This window comes from Chionomys nivalis, chromosome 12 (assembly GCF_950005125.1).
Source record: "Chionomys nivalis chromosome 12, mChiNiv1.1, whole genome shotgun sequence".
Classification (NCBI taxonomy): Eukaryota; Metazoa; Chordata; class Mammalia; order Rodentia; family Cricetidae; genus Chionomys; species Chionomys nivalis.
In genome coordinates, this window is record NC_080097.1 from 38,463,901 (window position 1) to 38,486,776 (window position 22,876).

General features: G+C 43.5%; 1 protein-coding gene across 1 annotated transcript in view; it reads left to right on the top strand.

Moving 5' to 3' along the window:
* Positions 1-16,171, top strand: part of Cog3 (component of oligomeric golgi complex 3) — a 56,957-nt gene extending 40,786 nt beyond the window's left edge. The window contains exons 20-23 of the mRNA XM_057786295.1: positions 6,356-6,431; positions 11,223-11,350; positions 12,083-12,181; positions 14,466-16,171. Of these exons, the coding sequence (XP_057642278.1) occupies positions 6,356-6,431; positions 11,223-11,350; positions 12,083-12,181; positions 14,466-14,495 (333 nt within the window). The 3' untranslated portion in view covers positions 14,496-16,171. The remainder of the gene's footprint in view (positions 1-6,355; positions 6,432-11,222; positions 11,351-12,082; positions 12,182-14,465) is intronic.
* Positions 16,172-22,876: the final 6,705 nt, after the last annotated feature.

The window sequence follows — 22,876 nt, forward strand, 5'->3', positions numbered from 1 at the left end:
TGAATTATCAGTTGTATGTGGGATAAACCTTTTTGTATCTTGTTCAACTGATTTCAAAAGTACTGGAATGTACACACACACACACCATACACACACATATATGTGTACATATACATGCACATGCATATATATGTATGTTGTGTGTATAATATAAATATATAAATGAACCAGACGAATATATACCATATATTGTAATATATTACAGATAGTCTTCTGGTTCATTTTTCTGCCTGTCTTAACTATCTTTCCTGTTGAGGTGATAGAATACCCTCATAAAAGCAAATTAGGAGAGGACATTCAAGGTTACAGTCTGTTGTGACAGGGATGTCATTGCACTGGGTGCTCGAGGCAGCGGGTCACATTGTTTCTGCAGTCATGAAGTAGAGAGTGAGGATTGCCCGTGCTCAGCTCTCACTTTCTGTTTTTAGATAGTCTAGGATCCCAGCCAAAGGAATGGTGCCATCCTCAGTGAGCAGGTCTTTTTCCACATCAATTAACCCAATCAAGATAACCTCTCACAGGCATGCCCAGAGGCCAGTCTCCCAAGTGATTCTTGATTTTGTCAAGTTGACAAGTAAAAATAACCGTCACATCGCCCCTTTTCTCAAAAGATGTAGGTGACCCAAGAGAATAAATACTGTGGTAAATGTTGAGATAGATGTATGTATAAAAACATTTGGTTCAGATTATTTTCTTTAAGGCTTTAAGAACTGCAATACTTTTTCTTATGCTAGAATACCCTAGTATACTTGTTGCTTGAAACTATTAAATAGGACTCTGAGTCATAGTAGGTTAGAAAAAGTGCTTGACTGTCTAGTTAGGGTTTCTATTGCTGTGAAGAGACACCATGGTAATGGCAACTCTTGTAAAGACAATTCTTATAAAAAATATTTAATCCATTATCATCATGGCAGGACATGGTGGCATGCGGGCAGGCATAATGCTGGAGAAAGAGCTGAGGGTTCTATATCTTGATTTACAGCGAACAAGAAGTGAACTGTGACACTGGTAATAGTCTGAGCATGGAAGACCACAAAGACCACTCCACAGTGACACACTTCCTCCAAGGCCTTACCTACTCCAGTAAAGCCTCACTTCCTAATAGTGCCACTCCCTCTGGGGGCCATTTCCTTTCACAGCACCACATTTTACTCCCTGGCCCTCACAGGCTAATAGCCAAATCATGCAAAAAAAAAAAAAAAAAAAAATACATTCAGTCCAACTTCAAAAGTCCCCACAGTCTCATATAACAGTCTCAAACTTATTTAGAAGTCTAAAGTTCAAAATCTCTTCCGAGATTCATAACTATAATCTCCTATAAAATAAAAATCAAAAAGCAGATCACATATTTCCAGTATATAATGGCACAGGAAATGCATTACCATTCCATAAGTAGGGAAGGGGGCATAGCGAGTAAATACTGGACCAAAGCAAGACTGAAAACTGACTGGGCACTCTAAACTCTGCATCTCCAATTCTGATGTCAAAACTCTCTTCAGATCCTTCAACTCTTTCAGCTTTGCTGTTGACTGCAGCATACTTCTTTGTCTTGGGCTGCCTTCATTCCCTGTTAGCAACTCTTTTGGGCAGGTCTCCCATGACTCTGACATCTCCAATATCCTGGGGTCTCCGAGGCAATCCAGGCTTCAGTGTCATAGCTTTACTTGATGCCCTTTCTAGGCCTCCATTCAGGGACATCTCTGACACATAACTGGCCTCAGCAGCTTTCCTTAGTCATGGAGGAAAATTCCATAACTTCTTATTTCTACCTTTGACTCTAAAGCCAGAACCACATGGCTGAAGCTGCCAAGTTCTGCTTCTTGCTGGGACTGGAACACGGTCCCCTGTTTAATTACATCGTCACCAGCCTTTTCTGTTTCCATTCGTTTCCATCACTGGTTGAGCTTGGCTGTTCTGTGATTTGCTGGTCTCAAACTCAGAGATCTACCTGTTTCTGCCTTGGGAGTGTTGGGATTAAAGGTGTGCACTTCCACACCTGGCTTTAAGATTTTCTTTAATTCCTTTTCACAAGTTGGAAACTTAGCTGGGTGGAAACTTGTCTTGAGGTCACCACTCGCTTTTTTCCATTTCTTAATCTGTTTATCTTCTTGAACCCAGGACTTAGTTCCAATCCACTTCTTTGGTGCTCCTTTTCTCTTTAAATTATACATATTGTATTTTTTCCTTGCTCAGCTTGCTCCTTTTCATTATATAATCTTCATTAGAGTCAACACTAATAACCACAGGACAGAGTCTATACTAGGCTGTTTTGAGATTTACCAAGCAGAATTAATCCTAATCTTTTCACTTTAGGCTCAGACAGAGTCTTTGGACAAGGACAAACATCAGCCACATTATCTTCTCCTCTGAAACATCTTGAACCAGGCCTCCACTGTTCAAATCACCCTTGGCACCACTGTCTTCCATGTTTCTACTAGTGTGACCAATTAAGTAGTACTTAAAGCATTCAATTGCTTTTCTAATCCACAGTACCAAGGTTTATATTCCTTTAAACAAAAACCATGGGCATACCTATCACAACAATACACTGGTTTCTGAGCAATTTCTGTCTTAGTTAGCGTTTCTACTTCTGTGAAGAGATACCATGAACATGGCAACGTTTATAAAGGAAAGCATTTAATTGAGACTTTGCTTACATTTCAAAGGGTTAGTCCATTATCATTGCGGGACATGATGGCAGGCAGGCAAGACATAGTGCTGGAGAAGGAGCTGAGAATCATTTATCTTGATCCTCAGGCAACAGGAAGTGAACTGTCCCTCAAAAGCCACCCCCTCAGCTACATACTTCCTCCATCAAGGCCATACCTATTCCAACAAAGCCACACCTCCTAATTGTGCCACTCCCTATGGGGGTTATTTCCTTTCAAACCACCACAATGACTAGGAACCTTGTCTGCTACCTCCTAATGAAATCACCAGTAAGTCAGTGACTTCTGGTCTCCCTCTGGAACCTCTGTCCAGAGCTGTAGCACCCGTCTGCCCTGTCTGAGGCTGATATGAGGACTGCATAGAACAGTGTGAGGATTTTGTCATTGTGAAGCTCCTCAGAAAAGCTATAGTGAAAGAAGACAGAACTGAACTGAAGATTTGCATCAGCAAAGTATAAATCAGGGCATTTTGAAGGAAGCATATTCGGGTTATGGTTGCGCTATACTATATCCTTCTGGTGGAGCCAGCCTTTGCTAAAGACTCACTTACAGGTAAAAGCTTTTCATTTTTTTGTTGGATAGAATTTTGCAAGTATATTTTATGATTCCCTTTGAAGTGTTGTTAGTTTGGTTACTATGTATAAATTAAGATTTTTTTCTTAATGTAGTGCGTATAGTAGAATTTGACCTTATAAATTTAATTCTCGTGGTTAAAGAATTGTAACCTGGTTGGGAAATGAAGATATAAACTCCGTCAACATTAAAGTGCTTAGAGCAGTGATCACGTGGAGCGTGGGTCCGCACTGCTCTCCAGGCTCTGTAAGAGATGGGCCAGTTGAGGAAAGCTCTTCTTTCTTCTGTCTCTGGCCGCCTTTGTTAGGAGGGCTTGCCTCTTCAGATCTAGGAGAACTTGTGAAGAAATGAGCCCTGACTTACAGAGAAGTAAATTCTGCAGATAGCAACCAGGGTGAATATAGAAGTCTGTGGGTTTAAATAGACAGCTGGCCAGGCGTGGTGGCACACATTGAAGGTGGGTATGGTGAACTGAGTGAGAATGGTCCCATAAGCCCATAAATTTGATTGTTTAGTCTCCAGGGCAGTATTTGAAAGGGTTAGAAGGATTTGTGGCCTTGTTGGGTAGTTGTGGCCTTGTTGGGTAGGTGTGACCTTGTTGAAGGAAGTGTGTGGCTTTGAGGTCTCAAAAACCCACACCAGGCTCAGAGTTCCACTCTGTCTGCCTGCTGCCTGTGGATCTGGATGTGACTCTCAGCTCCTTCTCCAGCGCCATGTCTGCCTGCCTGCCCCAATACTCCCCACCATGATGATAATGGACTAACCCTCAGAAACTGCAAGCAAGGCCTCAATTAAATGCTTTCTTTTTAAGAGTTGCCTTGGTCATGAAATCTAACTACTGACTAAAAATGGAGGAAGAATGTGGATTCAGTGCCAGCCTGAGCTAGGGAGTGAGTTTCAGGTTCACCTGGTCAATATAGTATGACACTGTTGTTTTTCCTTTCTTTTTTAAAAAAGCCCAAATTATGTTATTAGTGAATTAGTGAGATCCTAGAACAATCAATGGAATAGTTGACAGTGGTTATATTTAAAATAATACTTTTAGGCCGGGCGGTGGTGGCGCACGCCTTTAATCCCAGCACTCGGGAGGCAGAGGCAGGCGGATCTCTGTGAGTTCGAGGCCAGCCTGGTCTACAGAGCTAGTTCCAGGACAGGAACCAAAAGCTATGGAGAAACCCTGTCTCGAAAATCCAAATAATAATAATAATAATAATAATACTTTTAGTACCAGAAAAAGGTCTAGAATATAGCTTCTAGAAAAAGTTAATGAACATTGTGGTCCCATTTTTATAAGTGAATATGTGAATATATTTACACTGGAAAATATTGGGGTAATGTCCACTAACAGTAAATATTTTCTTTTAGCTTTGTCTAATTTATAATAATATATAATTTATTTTTTAAAATTAATTTACATGCACTTATTTGCAATAAGGTCTCACTATGTAGCCCTGGCTAGTCTAGGACTCACTGTGTAGACCAGTTTGGCCTGGAATTCACAGAGACTGGTGAGTTCCTCCACCTCTTGAGTGCTGGGATTAAAGGTGTGTACTGCCACATTCAACCATTTACAGTTTATAACAATAAAAAAAATTTTATAACAATAAAAGAAGACATGAAAGAAATTGAGTGCAAGGAGGTGGAGGTGAGGTCTGCAATGGGCCGTACGAGCAAAGGTCTGGGCATTGGTTCTGGAGTAGAAAGTAAAGACAAGGCAGAGCTAGAGAGGAGAAAGAGACCGCAGTGAGGCCTTAATGTTTGTATGCTGCTCTGCCGAGCCTTTGTCTAAATATTTTGCCCTTGTGGGAAAGCTGGAGTCAATCCTTCAGTTTTCTTTGTGGTTTGGACCTTTGCAACGTGTCTCTCCATTAAAAAATAGTTCATGCACTGAATGGTGGTGCATGCTTTAATCCCAGTACTTGGGAGGCAGAGACAGGCAGATCTCTGAGTTCAAGGCCAGCCTGGTCTACTGAGTGAGTTCTAGGACATTCAGGACTACCAAGAGAAACTCTGTCTCTAGTCACCCACCCCTCAAAAACAAAACAAAACAACAACAGAAAAGCCAGCTAGGTTGTCAAAGAGAAAAAATGCAAAAGTTGCTTCTAGGTCTGTATCTTTAGCATATGTATGCCTTGTATTTGAAAACTTTATTTGTTGTCATTTGTTGAGATTGGGTCTCACTATATAGCCCAGGCTGGTCTCAAACTCTGGTACTTTATTCTTAGCTTCCCAGATGCTGACTCTGCAGGTGCATCCCCCATGCCCAACGGGATTTCTTTGTGTGTGTGTGTCTTATGTTTCTGTATGCCTGTGTGTCTGTGTGTGCCTGTGTGTGAATGTGTGCCCGTGTGCCTGTGTGTGAATGTGTGCCCGTGTGCCCGTGTGTCTGTGTGTCTGTGTGTGAATGTGTGTCTGTGTGCCTGTGTTATGTGCCTATGTCCATGTGAATGTGTGCCCGTGTGCCTGTGTGTCTATGTGTCTGTGTGTGAATGTGTGTCTGTGTGTGAATGTGTGCCTGTGTGTCTGTCCATGTGAATGTGTGTCATCTGTGTGCTTTCCTGTAGAGTTCAGAGTCCTGCCCTGGGAGCTGGAATTACAGGTGTCAGGAACTAAACTCCAGTCTTCTAGCCAGGTTACTGTTTGTTTTAATGACATTTTCTATGCCTGAGATGGGATTAAAAAAGCAGGGGGAAGAGTCCTTGTGAGGAGCCTCTTGTGCAGTTGTGAGCAACACTTTCCCAATGATAACGACTCAGTATTAGCACAGCAGTCTTTCCAGAGGGTCCAGGTTTTTTGTTTTTGTTTTTGTTTGTTTGTTTTTTTGGTGAAATTCCCTCAGAGATTCGTGCCCTGAAAGGTCTCAAGCAGAATGCCTGATAGGTTGTTGCTGTTTTGTTTTTCTCCCCAGAATAACACATGCATTACAATCACAAAAGTTTAAAAAGCTAAAGTCTAGCTGTGAAAGCTTGTGAGATATGCAGTTTTGCTAGACTTGTGCATGCGATTACCATTGTGCCTTATCTAATAGACTTAAATGGTGCTGTGTATTGCGAGCAGTCCCTGTTTATTTGCCATTGGTGAAATGAAACCTCTGCTTTTATTTCCTCTTCTAGGTGTCAGCACTGAAAACCATGGCCAGTCAGGGAGGCCCCAAGTACACCCTGTCACAGCAGCCGTGGGCACAACCAGGTATCGGGGGTTTTACTTTCTTGGAATTCTCCTTTTAGGAAGTTACCACTCTGTATGTGTAGCCCTCACTGTGACCTCTGGGACGTGGTTTCCTGCTTGCTTTGGGTTACTAGACGCGGGTTAAAGCCAGATTCAGCTTAGGGCTGACAGGTCTTACTTGGCCAGCATTACTTGCATCTGACAAACATTCATTTCAAGGAGAGAAGGAGGTTTGGAAATTTACTCAATTAAAAATGGAGTGTGACTGACATGGAAGTGCTTTGTGCTCGCAGGCTTCTGTGCAAGGCTGCTCCTTGGCGTTGGCTTTGGTGGGAACACTGCACTGCACAGGGTGAATGATGGGAGGAACACACTTATTTTCAGCACATGAAGAAATGTTGGGCCACTATTTTCTTCCTGATTTTTCTCCAAGTTACTTCCTCTGTTGACAATTTTAGAGCGTTTGGGGGGAAATGTGTAAAAAATGAAGGAGTCAGTTGGATTTGGCAGGCAGTTCTACTGCCTGATTTGCAGATTCACTTGAGATATTTCCAGTCCCTCTCTTCCATTGATGCAAATTTTTTTTTTTTTTTTGCAGAGTGAGGCTGGATATTTATATATTTATTTAGTGGATTATAGAAGTATGGAAGGGAGTGGGAGAAGAGGAAAGAGAGAGACAGAGACAGAGAGAGACAGACAGAGACAGAAGAGAGAGAGAAAACCTGCCTCTTCGAGAGGGAGATGGAAAAAGCTGATGCAAATTTTTTATGCTAAAGGATTTTTTTCTTTTTGGCAGGTGGAGGGGGTCTTTGGTGTTAGGTATTAGACATTTAGAATCACACCCCTTTGGGTGATTTTTAGCATATTTTAAAATGACATTTTTAGTTACCATTAACCAGAATAAATTTTGTTACATTGGTCTCTCTGGCCCTCCCATGACCCATATTTTGAAATTGAGACAGTGCTGAAGGAACAGTGTCTTAGTCATGGAGGAACTGTTTCTGAGTTGGAGGCTCGCTTTTGCTTATAATGAGAGATCCAGAGAGTTCCTCTGGCTTCTCCGTGTAGATTGACAGCTACAGGTCCCTAACCTGGAATCAGTTTTGTGACACCATTGGTTTCCCATGGTGTAAGAAAGGGATGTGTCTCCTTTGAATAGGGATGGTCCAGTCTTATGCAGGTGACTTAAAGTCTGTACAGCGTGTTTATCAGCATGTACAGCGTGTTTATCAGCAGTGGGGAAGAAGTATAATAGTGGCTACCTTTGAGAGAAGGACTGGTTTGCAGGTGAGGAATAAGAAGTACTTTCCATTTTACATTTTTTCACAGGTCAAATTTTATTACCATATAAAAATGTTGATTGATGCTGTCCTGTCTCAGAATTTTCAGTCATAAATGCTTTGGGTGAATTTGAAGTTGAACTAGGAAGTAGCTAGAGCTGTCTTACTTAGGAAGATGTATACATTAAGACAGGTGCCAGTTCTTTTTGGAAGGAAGGAGACAGTTTTATTTCAAAGGTTCTTTGTGTGGACTTTGAGGATGTGCTTCTGCTCCCTCCCCCCACCCCTTGACCTTGGAGACAATGTATCTCTCCATTATTTCAAGCATTTGCCTTATATTTGAGATTGACATCTATGACATCTTTTAAGAACAAAACACGGAGCTGGGTGGTGGTGGCACACACCTTTAATCCCAGCACTCAGGTGGTAGAGGCGGGCGGATCTTTTGAGTTCGAGGCCAGCCTGGTCTACAAGAGCTAGTTCCAGGACAAGCTCTAAAGTTATAAAGAAACCCTGTCTTGAAAAACCCAAAAACAAAAACAAAAAACAAAACAAAACAAAAAAAAACCCATGGCCAGGTGCTGGTGGTACACGCCTTTAATTTTAGCACTTGGAAGGCATAAGCAGGTGGATATCTGTGAGTTCCAGGCCAGACTCGTCTACAGAGAAACCTTGTCTCAAAACAACAAACAACAACAAAAACTCAAACACACTTGATAGAGTAGTATATTGTCCAAGGCAGTAAATCTTCCGCTGGCAGTGTTGGAATTGTCACTGCAGGCTACCGCTGTGCCGACTGCTGGTCCTCACAGTAGGACACTCGCCAGTCCCTAGCTAGTATGACTCTGGGCTCATTCTCTTGATCTTGAATTAATTTGAACCTTTGGCTTACAGTGCTTATTTAGAAATAGGAGCTGGTTTGTATTCTGAATGTTTACGTAAATGGAACTCTGAGGTGCAATACATCTTTCTTAAAATAGATAACACTGGCAAGCAGGCATAGCATGCTATTGTAGCTAAGCCCAGGCCCTTTCTGGAAAGATCTTTTCTCTTGAAGTAGGATCCATGATTTTTCTCAAGATTATTTCTAACAGTTCCATGATGGGGTGGGGGGTGTCTCGTGGGCTTCAGTTTTACTTCAGTTGCCTTTAGTACAGCAGTAGCTAACAGGACAGATTGGAATAGGGCTTTCTGTTTGGTCATTTAACTTACTTTTTATCCTAAAGGGATCATTCATTATCTTGCAAATATATCTTATGCCCCTTTGGCCACCTGGGAGGTGTGGAGTTGGTTTTCATGGCCTGTAGTGAGTAATATCCTTACATTGGACATTGGACCTCCTGAGGTGGACCAAGGAGAACAGTCTAGAAACTGTTGAACCTTCTGCCCTAAGCTCAGCTTTTGGGGAAATTATCTCATGAGTTATAAATTAAATATCAGTTTGTTAAGCTAGGAAATACATCTTTAGGAGTTGGTGGGTACTGGGTTCAATAGCCTGTGTACCCACTTTGTGGTTACTGAGAGCCTTCAAGTCTGATTTAGTGACCCCTAAAGTATTTAGTGATGATGGAACCAGAACCCAGGAGAAAGGACCTTGAAGGAGACTTCATTTATTTAATGAAAAATGAGCAATTCCTGGGAAAGAGCATTAGTATTCCTACAATGTTTTTGCCCAAACTTCCCTCAGTTAAACTCTTTTACATGATACAAAATTTGACCTATGAAAAAAGTATAAAATAATTATTATTCTCTATCTGTATGTAAACTAGTTCTCTTGACGATAATTAACTATAGTTCCTTTCCCGAGTTGTTTGTGTGTATGTATGTGTATATATATATATACACATAGCACACACAGACTGCAGTTGTCCAGGTAAGATTGCACCCTCCCTCATTATCTTTCACTGCCTGTTCTGGAGCCCCTTTGATACCAGTGTGCCCGACTGCTTGTTCTGTTCTGCATAGAACACCTCGCCACACCGTGATTTGTTGTAATATGAGCAGCAGGGCTGCGTCTCCGGCACCCGGCCGCCCACATGGCTAGCTTATGCCCCGAAATAATTACACGGAAACTGTATTCTTTTAAACACTGCCTGGCCCATTAGTTCCAGCCTCTTATTGGCTAGCTCTTACATATTGATCTAACCCATTTCTAATAATCTGTGTAGTACCACGAGCTGGCTTACCAGGAAAGATCTTAACCTGCGTCTGTCTGGAGTGGGAGAATCATGGCGACTCCTGACTCGGCTTCTTTCTCCCAGCATTCTCTCTGTTTACTCCACCCACCTAAGGGCTGGCCTATAAAGGGGCCAAGGCAGTTTCTTTATTAAATGAAAGTAATTCCTCCATCAGTGATTCCTTGAGTCAGTTTATTAATGAATGTATTTAATGTTTCAGTTGGGTCTTCCATATACTCTTTAGTAAATTATATATATAATCTATATGTTATATTATATATATATATGTTATATTTTGTTACATATCTTAGTATTTTGTGAATGCTTAAATGGAATAATCTTAAATGGCATAATCTTTAGTAGTTGAGTGGGTTTTTCTCAGGATGTTGTCTAGCACCCTCAGGTGCATCTTATACTCCTATAAACAGCTGATGGAGACACTCTGTCTCTTAGTGTCCTTTGGTTTTCATTCAGTTTGTTTATGAGACAGGGTCTCTGTCCCACCCAGGCTGGTTTCAAATTCAGGACCTTCCTTCTGCAGCCTCCCGAATGCTGGGATTGCAAGTGGGCACCATTATATCTGGCTTGTAGTTTTTTTTTTATTTGTTTTCCTTTGAATATTTTTATATTAATCAAAGGATGTAGAAGGTTGTTTACCTATTTCTCTATACCTTGCCAATCATGGAAATCTGAATCCTTTTACCAGTATTTCACTGGTGTAATTTGTATCGAATTTTGAGTGAGACTGAGCACTTTAGAAATTGTGGTGATTTCCTCTTGAATATTTCATGCAGATGATTGACTATACTTATTTCCACATAGCCCTTTTTGATGCTTCACATGGGTTGCTTAGATCTTTACTTAAAAACTTTAGAATACATTCCTTGTATCATCTGGAAGTATAAGACCGTGATAGATGGGTCCGTAGTTCTGCTTCACCATGTGTAGATAAGCCTCTTATGAATATTCTAAACAAAACTATTGGAGATGCACACAGAGAACCTTGTTTCTTCTTACCCCACTACTGCTGTTTCCCTAAAAATAATTTGAAGTTTTAAACCTCCTCTTTTACTTCTGTGTTCCAAAGGCACAAATTACAGTGCCTGTGAGCGTTCTGACCCAAGCTGGGGGGTTCTGGCTGCACTGGTCCTTGGGTTCCGAGTTTCTATTCACATATACTTAATGAATGTTTACAAGGCTTGTGGTTAAACTTGATAAATAACAAGAATTAGGGAAGAGATTCTTTGGGGAAATAAAGTGTCTTTCCTTTTCTATTTTTTTTTCGGTTCCCCTCTGAATTAAAATGGAAATTTGTCCTTTTCTTTGTAACACTAACCAGGGTAATTTCTTCACAGCGAAGGTCAATGACCTCGTGGCCACTGCTTACAAGACAATAAAAACGAAGCTGCCACTGACATTGAGAAGCATGTCACTGTACTTGTCCAATAAGGACACCGAGTTCATCTTGTTTAAGCCTGTTAGGGTGAGTGGTGTACCGCTTGTTGGCTGGTGACTGAAATGTGTTTTTGTCCTGTCACTTTCCCTTCCTACAGACATTTCAGTGCCACGATGTTAATGCTCTCTGGGGTCTTAGAGGCTCCAGAACCTACATCTGTTGGCTTAGATTGTATTCCTTGCTCACTTTGTCTTAAGTTTTTTGTTAATTTTGAAAGTAGAAATTAATAAGTAAGCAAAAAGAAGAATCAGATCTGCACTTTGCACTGTGGCCCAACACTTGGGAGAGCAGCGTTTCAGGATTTATGCCCTGTTTTACTGGTGAGCAGAGGAAATAAATGACTTGTAACAGCCACCAAGGGATTAAGTGTCAGAGTGGATTTAAGACTCGTAGCTTCCAGTTCGTGTTGAGTTCACAGCTTTACCCACGGCACTGGTTGAATTTTTTTTTTTTTTTTTTTAATGTGTCTTGAAACTTCCTCTCTTTTGTGTAAGAAATTGCTGAAGACTTACTGTGCTCTGGGGGGATAAGATCTACGAGGGTTTAATGTTTCTAGGAATTATCTGATAAGTCTTCATCAGGTTGTGCTAGCGTGTAAAATATTAAAGTACAAATTATATGTCTTTGGTAATCTCATAAAAATATATTTCCTCTACTCGTTTTGGGAAGAACCATGATGATTTAATGCTCTTAGCGTTGCTTGTTTATGGCGTGTGCATTTATCCCCTGGACTGTCTGATATGGTCTCTCCTTTCTAAGAATAACATTCAGCAAGTCTACCAGAAGTTCCATGCTCTGTTAAAGGAAGAGTTCAGCCCTGAAGACATCCAGATCATTGCTTGTCCTTCCATGGAACAGGTATCCATAGACTAACGGCCTCTTGTTTAGTTCACTTGAGCAGATAACACGTTTGAGCAAACATTTCTAACTTTAATTTGACAACTTCACATTTTTTTATCTTAATGAGTAAGAATTGAAACTTTGAATTGTGTCTAATTCTGGGGAGTGGCTTTAGAGTTTTAGTCTCTTGTTTAATCCATTCTGATAATGGCTGGCCTATTTATTTATTTATTTTCTTTCTTTTAATTCATTTTATTCTTTTTTAATTAAAATTTCCACCTCCTCCCTGTTTCCCATTTCCCTCCCCCTCCTCCCACACATTGCCCCCTCCCCCCACTCCCCTGGCTGGCCTATTTGTGAAGGACTCAGTGTGTCAGCCTGCCAGGTCGCCGTGTTTGAAACAGGCTAGCATGCAAGTGCCTGAAACGGAAGTTATTTTAGGAACTAGAATCGATGCTGGACCTGTCTGTTTTTTTCTCCTCTCTGAATTTAATAACCTAAATTAGAGCCCAGTTTGTGTCAGCATTTATTTCATTATTCCATTCAGCCAGAAAATTTTGATCAGACTCATGTTATGTCTTAGGAGTAGCCTGGCTCTTTGGAGAATAACTTATTTCTTGCCTTCAGGACTAGAGAGTCTTGGGAGTGGTCAGGTTGTTGAGAGCCTAGTGGAGTGAGGAGAGACTGGGGAGCACGTGAGAGCAGCCGTGTGGGAACTTAGGAACATTGCTGTAACGGGAGAGTTCATGCTCCACAAAGTTCTCCTGCTAAGGTGTAGAGCTCAGCAGTTCCTAGTATATTTACAAGTCGGCACGACCATCACCGTCCTCTGATTCTAGAACATTCTCATTTCTCACAGTTATCACTCACCAGCCTCCTCCTCCCCGCCCCAGTCTTTGTGGATTTGCTTATTAGGATTATTTTATCCTGTGGAGTCATGTGTTGTCTTTCCTAACTGGGGTCTGTCACTCAGCACACCCTCAAGGCTCAAACATTGTAGCATGTGGTTTTTAATTTTTTTAAGATTTAATTTTTTAAAAAGATTTATCTATTTATTGTGTATACAGTTTTCTGCCTACATGCATGCCTGCAGGCCAGAAGAGGGAACCAGATCTTATTACAGATGGTTGTGAGCCACCATGTGGTTGCTGGGAATTGAACTCGGGACCTTTAGATGAGCAGTCGCTGCTTTTAACCACTGAGCCATCTCTCCAGCCCAAGATTTATTTTTTTTTTTAAATTTTAGATTATTTGTATATGTCTGGGTCTCTGTGTGGGTATGTGCAGGTGTCTGTGGAGGTCAGAAGAGGGTGGTCGGATGCCCCGGAGCTAAAGTGGTGGTCATGAGCTGCAGGGTGTGGGTGCTGGGAACTGAACTTGGGTCCTTTACAAGAGCAGCAGGTGTTCTTAACCACTGAACCGTCCCTCCAGTCTGTCATCCCTCCCTCCCTCCCTCCCTCCCTCCCTCCCTCCCTCCCTCCCTCCCTCCCTCCCTCCCTCCCTCCCTCCCTCCCTCCCTCCCTCCCGGTTGTGTGTGTGGATAGTTGGAGTCATATTGGGAAGTCATGGCTTCTAGTGTTCTACAAGTCTACAGCCAAAACTTGGGAGGGGGAAAGATCAAAATGAAGGTCACCTTCAGCTAAATAGTGAGTTTGAGGCTAGTCCAAACTACACGAGTTTCTGTCTTTTTTTTTTTTTTTCTTTAAAGTCATTTAAATTCCAGCACTAAGGAAGCTGAGGTAGGGAGGGGAGATGTTGAGTTTAGGGCTAGCCTGGGCTGTACCTTAAATAAACAAAACAAAATCATCATTTTAAAAATTCAGCTTAGCCGGGGTTGGGGGTGTGGGGGTGGTGGTGGGGGTGGTGGGGTGGTGGCACACGCCTTTAATCCCAGCACTTGGGAGGCAGAGGCAGGCGGATCTCTGTGAGTTCGAGGCCAGCCTGGTCTACAAGAGATAGTGCCAGGACAGGCTCCAAAGCTACAGAGAAACCCTGTCTCGAAAAACTAAAAATAAATAAATAAATAAATAAAAATTCACCTTACAATGGTGCTGTCCAAAACACTGGGTGGAACAAGGTGGCGTGGATTATGTATATATGTCCGCATTTGTGTGTTGCTTTGCTGTTACCTTCATTGATTGTGACTTGGGCTTGGATTTGGCAGCGGAGCACAGCCCCCTGCGGGGCCTCCAGTGGCTGTAAACACCTCAGGCTTGCCCTCTCCTCATGCTTTTGGGATTGGAGACTTCTGAGGGTGAAAGTCCGCAGAGCCACTAACACAGGCCTCCCTGTTTCTTTTCAGCTGAATCTCCTGCTGTTAGTTTCTAAATAGTTACCATGGACCACGGTGTGACATCGTCAGTCCCCTGGGAAAGGCCTGAGGAGTCCTGCAGCCTGCAGGGTGCCCAGGACCCCTGTGTGGGATGGCTCCTGAGAGACAGGTGTGCTGCTCAGTGCTGCCTGCAGAAGGAACCCTGAGTGAAGCAGAAGATCAAAATGCCAAAGATTGACAGCAGGGGGAGCTGCCTCAGTGACATGGTCTCCAGAAATGGAGAGGTATAAGAGGTGCCGGGTTCACAGTGACACGGTTCTTCACAGAGACTGTGCAATAAAAGTAGGTTACGATAAATAGTGTGAACTTGGTAGGAACTCAGCTTCCTGGAGCTGCTGGGTCCTGATTGTTCCTGTGGACACTGCAAGGCATTTATCCACCGGCATTCCACGGTTACTGTTACTTGGAGAAATCTTACTTCTGCATCCCGATGCAGGGTTTTCCCTGCCATCTTGAGGTTGCGTTGGGAGTGGATTGGTTGCTTCTAAGATGGCATCTTGGTTTTCCTGGACTCAGGCTATCCTCTTCCTATGGACTTGATGTGAGGCAGTTGCCAGGAGCCAAGGCCTCGTGGAAGCACTGTGCTCTCCTCAGGAGTCAGGTATATCTCAGTAGTCAGACCTTCATAGTATGGGCACCAGTGTGAGTACGAGTTACTGGTGGAGAGAGAAGTCTGTGGGGAGTGGGCCCCAGGAGTGGAGCTTAGCGGCTGGCCTTCTGCTGACCTTGGTTGCAATCCTTTATAAAGTGAATATTCTTTGGTTGCCTATATTGTACTAGACACCAGCCTTCTGAGGTCCCCAGTCCTGCCACAACTGAACACCTAAGTGTGGCAAACACTGCCTGTACCCCGTACCTTAAACACGATACCAACGATACCAATCAAGAGTCAAAGGACTATAAGCATCCATGAATTTTCCTACAAATTCCTCTTTGAATTTGGCATTGGATTGGCTTAGACCCTGGTGTTAAGTAAATGTAGTCTGCTTCTTCAGTTAACTCAAACCGTAGTCTTGTGGCTGGGACAGTGCTGAGGGCTCTGAAATAGGGGAAGTGACCTCATGGTGCAGGTGGAGTGACAGGAGCAGCTTCTTGCACAGTGTGCACGTGGGTGACCTGTCCTGATGCAACAGGCCACTTGATTTTCAACGCGGTTTAGATTGGTGGTGGACATTGCTTGGTAGAGCATATTACTCTGTATTTTGGGAAACTCGAAGGTAAGAGGGTCCATATTTTTCTTTGCTATGAAATGAATGAGTTAGGAAGATTATACTTAACTATTTTAATACGTGTCTAATGTGATAAACTGTAATATCCAGTTCTGTGTATTATATGTACATTTGGTGTTCAAATAGCCTTTCCAAAGAAATGCGGGCGTCAGTGTGCAGCACTGTGACTCAGTAGTCTGATGTGCAGAGCAGGACACGCTCTCCAGGAGACATTTGTTCTTGGTTTTGATTTTTTTGTTTCTGAAAACACTCAACACCTTACCAAGTGCTGGGAAGGTAGTACTGATCCATCTTGTTTGCTGAATGAATATTTGTTTAAATATGTACAGTTTCAAGTGTTTACTTATACAGAGTGTACATACTTTGAAATAATTAATTTAAGATGCTTTATATTATTTAGCTAGAAATTGCTGTTTTTAATAAATAAATTTTTTTAAAAAATAAAGATCTTTGCTTCCTACTTTGTTGTCATGTGTTTGGTATGCATGTAGATTATTTAAAAATATTTTTTGTATTTATTTATTTATTTCTTATGTGTACAATATTCTTTCTGTGTGTCTGCCTGCAGGCCAGAAGAGGGCACCAGACCCCATTACAGATGGTTGTGAGCCACCATGTGGTTGCTGGGAATTGAACTCAGGACCTTTGGAAGAGCAGGCAATGCTCTTAACCTCTGAGCCATCTCTCCAGCCCTTAAAAATATTTTAGTTGGAAATTTTGTTGGGACCAGTTGTAGACTCATGTATTTATAAGAAATAGTCCCCGAGCTCCCTTTATCTAAGTCTGCTCAATGGTAGCATCTTACAAAGCTGTGGAGTTTACTAAAACTGGGGTTTTGACAACAGTGCACTCTACTAATCTTTCCCTAGTTTTATTGTGTAATAATTAATTGTGAAAAGACATTTTTTATCTTTTTCTCTTTTTAGTTTTTTGAGACAAAGTTTCTCTGTATAGCCCTGGCAGTCCTGGAACTTGTAGATCAGGCTGGCTCCAAACTCAGGTCTGCGGTCTGCTTGCTTCAGCCTCCCAAGTGCTGGGAGGTGCACACCACACCCAGCTTTGGAGATAAGGAGGCTTAGTTTTCTGTTAAAGTAACACCTGAGATAAGTCAACTTTCGAACACCAAAATCTCATTTTGGCTCACAGTTTTGGCTCCTGTCATGATGGAGACCGGCCCTGTTTTGTAGGCTGCAGAATAATCTACTATAGCCATTCTTGGTTTTGACTGAGTTTATTAATTATACAGCAAGCACAAGTAACACATGGCAGATAGAAGCCTCCCGTAATACAAAGCATCATCAAATCAGGCACTCATATCCAGCACAAACTGGATCAACCTGATTGAGAGCAAACCAAAGAAATAGCATCAAATTGGGCTTCCAACAACCAGCTGAAATTGGGTTGGGTCACCAACCTGAGCAGATTTCTCCTCATGGGCGAGCTTCCAGCTGCCCCTTCCCAGGCAGACATTTTTATACACGGGACACACAGTAGTAACCTGTGTCTTGCACGTTGACATTTTTGCTGTTTTCCCTGCCTCGGTCACAGAGCCAGAGGGGTCAGCCTGACCCCGGACAGTTCGGGGGGACTCTTTACATCAACACGCTGAGATGAGAGAGGGGCTTGCACAGCACACGATAATCTAGTCACCAATACAATGTATACTGCAGTCCCCATTGCTTTGGGGCCCGTGGTGAGGCCGCATGTCATGGCAGGGGAGTGTGGTACAGCAAAGCTGCCCTTGCAAGGCTGGGAATCAAAAACGGAAGTCAAGGATGGGTTGGGGGGTTCCATAACCCCTTCAAGGGCCACCTCTGACCAGAAGACCACCTCATAAACAGTGTGAGACCCTCGTCCCTTATTCTCAAAGGAACAAGAAGGAACTTCCTAGCAGACTGTTTTAAAATCAAAAACCCCAGACAAGCTTCATGTTCCCAGAAAAGATAGTGCCCCCCCCCCTCGGGAAATTCCAAAGCACAAGGACACCTGGTGGAGACTGATGAAGTGTCCTGACTCAGGAACAGAGTGACCTTGCTCTGAAAACAGAACAAGCTGACATAACAGGATGGAAAAGAACAAAGACCTTGCACCCCTACCAACCCCCCCTGACGGCCCTGAAGGGCTTGTAGATTTTACCTTTCAAAAGCTAACCCCACAGAGGGGCTCTAACTCCTCCCTACCTCACTATGACTAGGGGGGTGAGATGTGGTGATGAGTTCCTAGCTAGCTAGCTCGTATTATGCTTACAGTAACAATAAATCTTGCTTGTTGCAGTCTGGACTTCTCTGGTTTCTGGTGGTCTCTGTGGGGGTCGTAATCTGGGCACAAGTTCCACTGCCTTTGGTAGCAAACAAGTCTTGAACACATGGCCATTGGGGGACATTCCAGATCCAAACTAGAGTGAGAGAGATTTTTTTTTGTTTTTTGTTTTTTAATTGTAAAACTGCCAATTTCCCAAGTACTGTCGGCACAGATGGTTGCATTGAAATTAAGTAGTGTTGTAGTAACAATACAAACAAATTTGTATTTTCCCTTGGGGCTTAGCAACCCCAGATCTTTAAATTCTCTCCTGCTGGTACCTTATAAATAGGACATACAGTCAACCTTCTAAAGGAGGCTGCTGGTTAATGCAGTGATTCTCAACTTTGGGGTTTCAATATCTTTGGCCAACCACTGTCCCCTAAAATATTTATATTACAGTTCATAACAGTGGCAGAATTACAGTTAGGAAGTAGCAGCAAAAATAATTTTATGGTTGGGGGTCACCACAACATGAAGAACTGTATTAAAGGGTTGCAGCATTAGGAAGGTTTAGCACAAATAAAAACCCAGAGACAGATATTGGTGTTCAACCTGAAGGTCAGAAAAGCAAAGCAACCAGCTCTTATCTCTACCTCAGACTGAAAATGGGTGAGATCCTGTCTTCATGAATTCTCAAGACTCCATACCCCATACTTCACAGAGTTCCTGTCTCTTTCCCCTTATATTCCTCTCTCTGCCCAGCCATATCACTTGTCTCCATCTCCCTAGTGCTGGGATTAAAGGCGTGTGATCCCAACTACTGCTGGGCCTGCTTGTTGGGGGTTTCTGTCTGCCTGGTTCCCCAGCTGTTTAGTCCCAGAGAAAATCACACAGAGATCTCCATAAGCTATAAACTGATTGGCCCATTAGCTCAGGCTTCGTATTAGCTCTTATAACTTATATTAGCCCATTATTCTAGTATATGTTAGCCACGTGGCTCAGTGCCTTTTTCAGCAGAGAAGGTCACATCCTGCTTCTTTGGTGTCTGGACAGGACTGCGGAAAGAGCTTCCTTCTTCCCAGAATACTCCTGTTCTCATTGCCCCACTTCTACTTCCTGTCTGGTTATCCCACCTATACTTCCTGCCTGGCTACTGGCCAATCAGCATTTATTTAAAACATAATTGACAGAATACAGAATTGTCCCACACCAACCTTCCTATGAGCTCTGTTTCTCTTTTAGACAGATTCAGTCTTGTGTAGCCCTGGGTGGCCTTGAACTCACCAAGATCCCTTAGACTCGGTCTCCTGGGGCCTGGGATTAAAGGTGTGTGCCACCACTCTGTGGCCTGTGTGACTAGTATGGCTGCTTTGCCCTCTGATCTTCAGGCAAGCTTTATTTATTAAAACACAAATACCGCTATAGGAAGGTTGGGGACCACTAGGTTAGAGGGACCTGCAGATGTTGGTGATGGACCTACTCAGGACAGAGGGACTTTGATTTTTTTTCCCTCTGGGGTGCATTCTGTTTTCTGTTTTGTCTTTGATTGAGACAGGGCTTCGCTATGTCGCCGAGGCTGGCCTCCTGCTCAGCAATCATCGGGCCTCGGCTTTCGTGGCGGTACAGGTGCATACTGTCACACACTGCTTCTGTGGGAACCCTTCTGCAAAGCTGAGGCCAGTAGAAACCAGTGCAGCGTGGCGCACGCCTTTAATCCCAGCACTCGGGAGGCAGAGGCAGGCGGATCTCTGTGAGTTCGAGACCAGCCTGGTCTACAAGAGCTAGTTCCAGGACAGGCTCCAAAACCACAGAGAAACCCTGTCTCGAAAAACCAAAAAAAAAAAAAAAAAAAAGAAACCAGTGCAGCGTTTATAAGTCACCTGACCAATGTCTCGTTTTCCCTCTAAAACAATACAAGGTAAAGAAACAGACATTTTCCAGTTCCATAACTAACTAAAGCTCTCTACAGTCACTCATGTGCTTCCGATACAGATCATAAAAGGCTCATAAATGAACTCCCCTTTCCAGAGCAAACTGTTAAGCATTTGGCATATAGCTTCCAGATTTTTTCTATGTATATTTTAAGACATTTTCTCTTGCCAGATTGGTCCCTTTTACACAATTGAGGTTTAATTAGTGTGTTGAACCACACATTCATTTGCTGAAATGTTTTCAAATTGTACTTAAAACATTTTGCACCTGAATAGTTTAGCATCAATCTCTTAAATAAGAATATTCTTTTGTAAGTCCCAGTGTTATTATCACTCCTAAAAAACAGATTCAGTATCTAATATGTAGTCTATATGTCAACTTACTTACTGCCCCTCTGCACTCCTACAGATTATTTATTTTTTATTTTTTTAATTAAAATTTCCACCTGCTCCGTTTCCCATTTCCCTCCCCTCCTCCCAAATATTGCCCCCCTTCCCCACTCCCCTCCCCCATCCCCACTCCTCTTCTCCTCCCCCCACACCATTCCCCCTCCCTCTCGATACTGAAGAGCAGTCCAAATTCTCTGCCCTGCAGGAAGACGAAGGTCTTCTATCTACGTCCAGGAAGGTGAGCGTCTAAACAAGCTAAGCTCCCACAAAGCCAGTTCATGTATTAGGATCAAAACCTAGTGCCATTGTCCTTGGCTTCTCATCAGCCTTCACTGTCCGCCATGCTCAGAGAGTCCAGTTTCAACCCATGCTTATTCAGTCCCAGACCAGCTGGCCTTGGTGGGCTCCCAATAAAAGTCTGTAGTTGCACATTTTACTTGGTTGTCACATCCCTCCAGCACCGTCTCCTCTTTTGTGCATGCCTGTGTGTGTGATATGCATGTATATGTATGCACATGCTTGCATGTGTGCATGGAAGCCAAAACTTATCTCGGGAGCCTTCCTTGATCGCTCTTCATCTTAGGTGTTGAGGCAGGGTCTCCTACTTGAACCCAGGGCTCCCTGATTTGGGAATCCTCTCCCTGTCTCCTGAGTGCTGGAATTATAGTTGGGCCAGGACATCCGCTCAGTATTTCTGTGAGTGCTGGAGCTCTAAACTCTGCTTCTTATGCTTGCCTGGTAACCACTTGACCTATGGAACCATTTCCCATGCTCCTGTCTTTTTTCCTTCCTTCCTTCCTTCCTTCCTTCCTTCCTTCCTTCCTTCCTTCCTTCCTTCCTTCCTTCCATCCTCCCTCCCTCCCTCCCTCCCTCCCTCCCTCCCTCCCTCCCTCCCTCTCCCTCCCTCCCTCCCTCCTTTCCTTCCTTCGACTTTTATTTTAAAGAGGCTAGCTATCTTATATAACCAACCAAAGCCTGGATTTTCCAAAGTTTTTCCAATAGTAAATTAGGTACCGTACTATATGTGGTCTTCCCAAATACATGAAATGTTAGTCAAGGCGGACATGCACTTGGCCGTAACTAAACACTACCCCTCTCCAACACAACAGGTTGCCAGGATCTACAGCAGTAGCCTGAGCAGTGGTGACAGCTCCTAACCATCACCCTCATCAGGGGACAGAGACACTTAGGTTGTCCTGAAGAGTGTGTGGGGTCCTGAGACAATGTAGAAGGAGGGATTATTTTGGGTCATGACTTCAGTCCACGCTTGCTTGGTTCCATCTCTTTGGGCCTATGGTGGGCTGAGTGTCATGGTGGGAAAGGAATAGTGGACCCAAACTGTTTATTTTGTGCATCAAGGATGTAAGGAGAGGAGGGGCCAGGGTTCCAATATCTCTTTAGAGGACACATCCCAGTTACCCAGTTTATTTGCACTGGACTCCACCTCTGAAAAGTTCCTCCCCCAATAGTGCATCAGGTTGGTTGGGGACCAACCTGATGCACAGTTAAGGGTGGGACAAGGGGACATTTAAGATCCAAAGCAGCGGGAAGTGAAAGGGTTCAGTATGCGTGGAACATGATGGAGCGCCAAGAAGACCCTGAAGTGTTGGTGTGTAGGGGATATCAACACAGTGCTGTGTCTGTCACAGCTCATCACCTTGCAACCGTGTCCTGTTAATGCAGGGACACCACTCACCAGTAAGGTGCCATAGTCCCCCAGAAGTGTCTGTGTGGCTCCTCCGAGAGCCTTCTTTCTCTAGTCCCACTCCAGCTGCTCAGGTGATGGTTTGGGGTAATGACGTTGGTGTAAGTGGGTGGCAGCCAGCGGGAAATCGTCAGGGGAGTGGGACACACAGGTGGCTGTCACTGCTCACACTAGAGAGTGGCTAATTGCCAGGCTGGGCTGAGCGGTGTTTGGTTTTCTTGGTTGCGGCTGGGGTTAAGGTCATTCCTGAAAGAATGGGTACCCTATGTCTATATAAAAGGCACTTTGTGGAGGGCCACCAAGCTCAGCTCCTACAAACTAGTCACCCCAATGCTTAGGTGTCATGGAGCTTTGTTTACATTTCATAATTCCACCCTCCCTTGCCACACTGGATTGGGCCAAAGGTATCTAATGGAAGCAGGGTGAACCAGAGGCCACTAGGGTCTTCAAGAGTGCTAAGGGACAGAAGCCCATGAACTGAAACGTACAGAAAGCCTCTCTAGGACAAGCTGGGCATCCGAGGACTGGACCGTCTGGCCGCTGCTTTGGTGGAGGGTTTATTGAGGTGCTGACACATTTCCCACTTCGGTCTAGCTACAGAGTGAATGACTTACCAGTGATCCAAAAAGCCCTAACTATCTGAGGAGTGAACCTGTGGGTTCTGTGGGCCTTTCAGGAGCGAAGTGCGGGCTGGTGTTGGGTTTCTGTCTAGGTTTTGTTTTGCTGTGATGGAGCTGGGTGGACAAGTGGCCCTCTGTGATGGGGTCGGTGTTGGTGACAGCCTTCAGTGGGGTCCTAGAGTGAGATACTGCATCCTCAGCCTGGCATGAACAACAGTGTTCTGCACTGATCCCGCAATGTGCCAAAGCCAGGAGCGGCGTGTGA